The sequence below is a fragment of the Podarcis raffonei genome, chromosome 4 (assembly GCF_027172205.1).
Source record: "Podarcis raffonei isolate rPodRaf1 chromosome 4, rPodRaf1.pri, whole genome shotgun sequence".
In the NCBI taxonomy this organism is placed as follows: Eukaryota; Metazoa; Chordata; class Lepidosauria; order Squamata; family Lacertidae; genus Podarcis; species Podarcis raffonei.
This window is the reverse complement of record NC_070605.1, coordinates 15,207,922-15,213,921: the sequence shown is the minus strand read 5'-3', so window position 1 is coordinate 15,213,921 and position 6,000 is coordinate 15,207,922. Positions and strand designations below refer to the sequence as shown.

The following is a 6,000-nucleotide window of genomic DNA, read 5'->3' as shown; positions in this document are numbered from 1 at the left end:
AAGCTGAGGCTCCAATACTTTGGCCACCTCATGAGAAGAGAAGACTCCCTGGAAAAGACCCTGATGTTGGGAAAGATGGAGGGCACAAGGAGAAGGGGATGACAGAGGACGAGAGGGTTGGACAGTGTTCTCGAAGCTACCAGCATGAGTTTGACCAAACTGCGGGAGGCAGTGGAAGACAGGAGTGCCTGGCGTGCTCTGGTCCATGGGGTCACGAAGAGTCGGACACAACTAAATGACTAAACAACAAGAAGTACGATACAGGAAGATCTGGCCCATGAGGCGCATTCCTTCAGGTTCTCCTGCCCTAGTGAACTGAGAGGGAGCTGTGCAAGAGATCAGTTGCACTCGCCTGACCTCTTGCACACCTCATCTCTCTTTCATTGCAACGAAGTGCCCAAGTGGATTTTTTCCTCTGAGTCGGATTTACCAGCACATGTACCAAACTGCCCTGAATTGGATTCACCGTCTTGTTGACCCAGGCGAAGAAATGTGTTTTGTAGAACGCTACTGCCAGTCTGGCTCCTCCAAGACCCCCCTCTGCGCGCCCAGAGGCACGGGATTAAAGCCATGGCAGCATCAACTTCTTGCCACACTTCTTTGGCTCCTTACACGATTACGACTCCCGACAATCCAAAACACAGACCGGCCCAATTAAAACTAATTAGCAGGCTCAGGGGAAAGTATATTGATGAGGACTGACCAGTGACCAAGCAGCGAAGTGAACAGTCAAACCTTTCTCCTACCACCCTCTGTGGAATGAAAGTCGTGTGTGTGTGTGTGTGTGTGTGTGTGTGTGTGCGCACGTCATTGTGAGGAAGTCTTCTCCAAAACTCCCACTATATTTTCTGTGTACAGTGGTATACCTCAGGTTACATACGCTTCAGGTTACTCCTGAAGGTTACTCCGCTAACCCTGAAATAGTACTTCAGGTTAAGAACTTTGCTTCAGGATAAGAACAGAAATCCTGCTCCGGCAGCGTGGCAGCAGCAGGAGGCCCCATTAGCTAAAGTGGTGCTTCAGGTTAAGAACAGTTTCAGGTTAAAAACAGACCTCCGGAACGAATTAAGTACTTAACCCGAGGTATCACTGTACAGTGGTACCTCAGGTTACATATGCTTCAGGTTACAGACTCCACTAACCCAGAAATAGTACCTTGGGTTAAGAACTTTGCTTCAGGATGAGAACAGAAATTGTGCTCCGGTGGCGCGGCGGCAGCAGGAGGCCCCATTAGCTAAAGTGGTGTTTCAGGTTAAGAACAGTTTCAGGTTAATAACGGACCTCCAGAATGAATTAAGTACTTAACCCGAGGTACCACTGTATATATAAGCTGGTCCTTTCTTTCTGAATTTTATTTTTATTGCTTACAATCATGAAATGCAAATACCATTGCAAATACCTCCCTCACTTCAGCAAGTGTGTAATCACAGAACCACAGAGTTGGAAGGGACCCTCCAGGGGTCATCTAGTCCAACCCGCTGCAATGCAGGAATCACAGCTAAAGGTTCCCAAACATATGGCCATTATTCTCTATTGAAAAACTTCAAGTGAAGGAAGCAGCTTATTCCACTGTGGAACAGTTCTTCCTGTGGAACAGTTCTTCCTGGAATCTCCTTTCTTGTAACTTGAAGCCAATGGTTCGAGTCCTACCCTCCAGAGCTGGAGAAAACAAGCTTGTTCCCTCTTCCATGTGACAGCCCTTCAGACATTTGAAAATGGCTGTCATATCACCAGTTCTGTTCTTTTCTCCAGATGGGGAAACATCAGTAAAAAGAAACTAGCTGTCATGTGAATGCTGCTGGGAGCCTAAAACCCTGGTTTGTTGCTGGTAGGCAGTGCAGGCAATACTGAGCTAGATGGAAGATGGTCTGACTATTAGACAGTTTCCCAAGTTCCTATTGATTATTTACAGGGATGCAGGTGGTGCTGTGGTCTAAACCACTGAGCCTCTTGGGCTTGCCGATCAGAAGGTTGGTGGTTCGAATCCCCATGACGGGGTGAGCTCCCGTTGCTCGGTCCCTGCTCCTGCCCACCTAGCAGTTTGAAAGCACACCAGTGCAAGTAGATAAATAGGTACCGCTCTGGCGGGAAGGTAAACGGCATTTCCATGCGCTGCTCTGGTTTCGGTGTTCCGTTGCGCCAGAAGCGGCTTAGTCATGCTGGCCACATGACCCGGAAAAACTGTCTGCGGAGCGGACAAATGCCAGCTCCCTTGGTCTGTAAAGCGAGATGAGCACCGCAACCCCAGAGTCATTCATGACTGGACTTAACTGTCAGGGGTCCTTTATCTTTACCTTTTTATGGATTATTTAACTAAATAGGAAATAGCAAGCCTTTCCCAGGGAAATGGGTATGTTTAGCCTGGTAAAGAGGAGACTGAGGGGAGATACAACAGCCATCTTCAAATACAGTGGTACCTCGGGCTACAGACGCTTCAGGTTACAGACTCCACTAACCCAGAAATAGTACCTCGGGTTAAGAATTTGGTTCAGGATGAGGACAGAAATCATGCTCCAGCGGCACGGCGGCAGCAGGAGGCCCCATTAGCTAAAGTGGTACTTCAGGTTAAGAGCAGTTTCAGGTTAAAAACGGACCTCCAGAATGAATTAAGTTCTTAACCTGCGGTACCACTGTATCAAATATCTGTCACATGCAGGATGCAGCAAGCATGTTTCCTTCCACTCTGGAGGGTAGGACCCAAACCAATGGCTTCAAGTTACATGAAAGGGGATTCTGACTAGACATCAGGAAAAACTTTCTGACAGTAAGAGCTGTTGGACAGTGGAACCGACTCCCACGAGAGCTGGTAGACTCTGCTAGCTTGGAGGTTTTCAAGCAGAGGTTGGATGGCCATCGGACATCTAGTTGAGATTCCTGTGTTGTAAATAAAAATATTCCCTTTTCCCTTATGGGGTATCCAAGAGCCCATATAGAGTCCTTACATAGGTTCCCTATTGGTAGGAGAAAATAACAGAGGCCAACCAGAGAATATTGAGAAGCAAAGCAGCTAGTAAGCTTGATCTTTATTGATCTGTTGCAACAGGGTACTCCCCTCACACGCAGGAGAGGAAGAGGACCCCCAAAAATGCTGTGCAAGGGCTTATAAAGACTTTTGAAATTCCCATCCTCTAGATCAAGACCACCCCCAGAAACATTATGCATTCATCACAGAAGGGGTGTAACCTAAGACCACCCCTCAGATAAGGCGGTCTAAAACAGAACATTTGCATGTTGTTTTCTCCTGTCCCTTTGTTTATTTCCTGTCTGGCAGGTTACTTGATTGGATTTCTTGGGGAGCCTGGGCAGTCTTTTGTAATGATAAGGCTCACACCCTTATTCAAACACAGATTAAGACAGGATTTGTGAAGGAAGAGACAATGGGGAGGCTTTTCCATTTTGACCATGCAGAGAAACATTTGCTCAGTTTAGGAATCAAAATGGTTCCAGGTTGGCTTTCCTGTGCTGATCTATGTACGTGTGGTTATGAACGTTGCCATATATCTAAGACCATAAAATTCCTATCACACCTGCATGCGGGGGGGGGGGTTGGACTAGATGACCCTCAGCGTCTCTTCCAACTGTACAATTCTGTGGTTCTAACTGCATCTCTGCCCACACACCCTGGCCCCAGTTGCAGCCAAATTCCTTCGATTTCAGGTGCAACCTTGGAGATTACGCAGAGCGCACGGCGCCTGGGAACCTCAGCTCTGCCTTCTCCTTTCCTCGCTCTGTTTCCCCCCTCTGTCTCTCTACAAGCTCATAAGGATCTCTCTCTGCTAAAGAACAACTTTTCCTCTTTCCTCTCCCCTCCGTCCTGGAGCACCAGCGTCTCAACCCAGATGGGGGTCGAGGACGGAAACTGGGAGGCGGAGGCGCCGCGGGGCTCCGTTCCGCAGCAGCCAGTCTCCGGGTTGCAAATTTGGTTACTTGATCTGCTTCCTGGGGTTTGCTTTCGATTTGCAGGGTCGCCTCCTCCAAGGCTGCTGGATGCACTTGCCGGCTGGTGATGTGACTGACAGGGCCCTGATCCGGGCAGAGATAGAGGCGAAAGTAAGCAGCGATGGCTCTTTGTCATTTTTATCCTTTTGCATTTCTGGTCCGGGGAGAGGAGGACAGAGTTTGGGGTGGGGGCCTTTTGGGGAGGGAGCCGTTAACCTTCCATGCAAAGGGAGCCCCCAGCCCCGCCCCCAAATCCCATCCCATCTATTGGTGGCGCTGGCAGGACCCGCCTTTGCTCAGTGCAACCTTTTGCATGTGTGTGCCTTTGTCTCGAAAACAGCTCAAGATCGAACCCGGCTGCCTTGTGCAACGATGCTGATGATGCCCACGTTTAGCAGAAGCGCCCTTCGGCTGGCGGGGGCCACACTGCGGCTCCAGGTGTTCAGCTCCCCCCAGAACAGATGCTGCTACTCTGGAGACGCCTACCCTTCCCCCACTAAAGCCAGGGGGGTGAAGAAGAGGGGCTATGACATCACCAGGAATCCCCATCTCAACAAGGTTAGACTAAACCTCTCTGTTCTTGCTTGGAAGCTTTTGTTCATTTTTGCACTTATTTATTTTGCTGAGAGAGAGAGTTTGCATGCATGTGTGTATATCTTCTGTTAATAAAATTCTTATTTTGTCACTGCTGTGGAGTCCACCTCGCCTAGTTCTTCCCAGGTATGTTTCCTCTTCTTGATCTCACAGTGCTGCATGAAAACTTTTATCGAAGTCTGGAAGAAACAAGGAAACCTAACACTGTGCAACTTTTCCTGCAAACTGCCCCAGGTTTCGATTTTCTGCCTCCAAACAGCTTCCTGGTTATGATACTCATTCATACCAATAACATGGGTCCTGCTCTCATTGCTCTAGCTCACGATGCAGGATTGTGGATCAGCAAATCTTTTTCAGGTCTTTGTGGTCTTGGCATTATGTAAGAAGATAAGGAGAGGCCTTCTGGATCAGGCCAAAGGCCCGTCTAGGCCAGCATCCTGTTCTCACTGTGGCCAAAATCCAAAAGGGCCTAAGTGCAACAATGCGATTCCCAGTGACTGGTATTTATGGGCCCATCTCCTTTGATACTGGATGTGGTAGAAAACCATCTTCACTAGTAGCCATTGATAGGCTTGTTCTCCACCCTGGTTGTGGCAGAGAATTCTACCCTTTTAACTATGTGATATGTGAATAAGGGGGGACGCAGGTGGCACTGTGGGTTAAACCACAGAGCCTAGGACTTGCCGATCAGAAGGTCGGCGGTTCGAATCCCCGTGATGGGGTGAGCTCCCGTTGCTCGGTCCCTGCTCCTGCCAACCTAGCACTTCAAAAGCATGTCAAAGTGCAAGTAGATAAATAGGTACAGCTCTAGCGGGAAGGTAAATGGCATTTCCGTGCGCTGCTCTGGTTTGCCAGAAGCAGCTTAGTCATGCTGGCCACATGACCTGTACGCCAGCTCCCTTGGCCAATAAAGCAAGATGAGTGCCGCAACCCCAGAGTCGGTCACAACTGGACCTAATGGTCAGGGGTCCCTTTACCTTTACCTATGTGAATAAGCCATGAATATTGCAACATTCAGCTTTTGGGGGCAAACCCAGGTTCTGGTCTTATGAGAGAGGGAGGAGAAACCTCATTCCATCCCATTTCTCCATGTCACACACACATTTCTCTATGATGTTCCTCTGTATTGCCCAGTATTTTCCAGCCCCCAATAGTCTTAACTGCACTTATGATAACCTGCACAGGCTTTAGAATCAGATAATAAAGTGCATATAATTCTGTCTCTCTGTACCCACCCCACAATACACCTCCACCACCAGTTTTCTGCTAGTTACCTATTAATAGATGAATGTTTCAGATAATTGGTGTTTGTTGGGTTCACGTCATTCCTAGAGTGGATATCTGTTGGCCAAATAAGACTGAAAACATTTTGGGCTTGTTTTGGAAATAAACACACACTCATAGCTGCAGTGCTGAGCATTGCTTCTGGAAAGCAAGTAGCAGGCTTGACCTAGGATTGGCCCAGGA

General features: G+C 48.4%; 1 protein-coding gene across 2 annotated transcripts in view; it reads left to right on the top strand.

Moving 5' to 3' along the window:
• Window positions 1-3,785: 3,785 nt before the first annotated feature.
• ME3 (malic enzyme 3) overlaps window positions 3,786-6,000 on the top strand; it is an 85,947-nt gene continuing 83,732 nt past the window's right edge. Inside the window, exons 1-2 of one of the 2 annotated variants that reach the window (XM_053385539.1) lie at window positions 3,786-4,050; window positions 4,280-4,497. In XM_053385539.1, the coding sequence (XP_053241514.1) occupies window positions 4,312-4,497 (186 nt within the window). In that variant the 5' untranslated portion in view covers window positions 3,786-4,050; window positions 4,280-4,311. The remainder of the gene's footprint in view (window positions 4,051-4,279; window positions 4,498-6,000) is intronic. The other variant, XM_053385537.1, reaches the window with a different exon arrangement.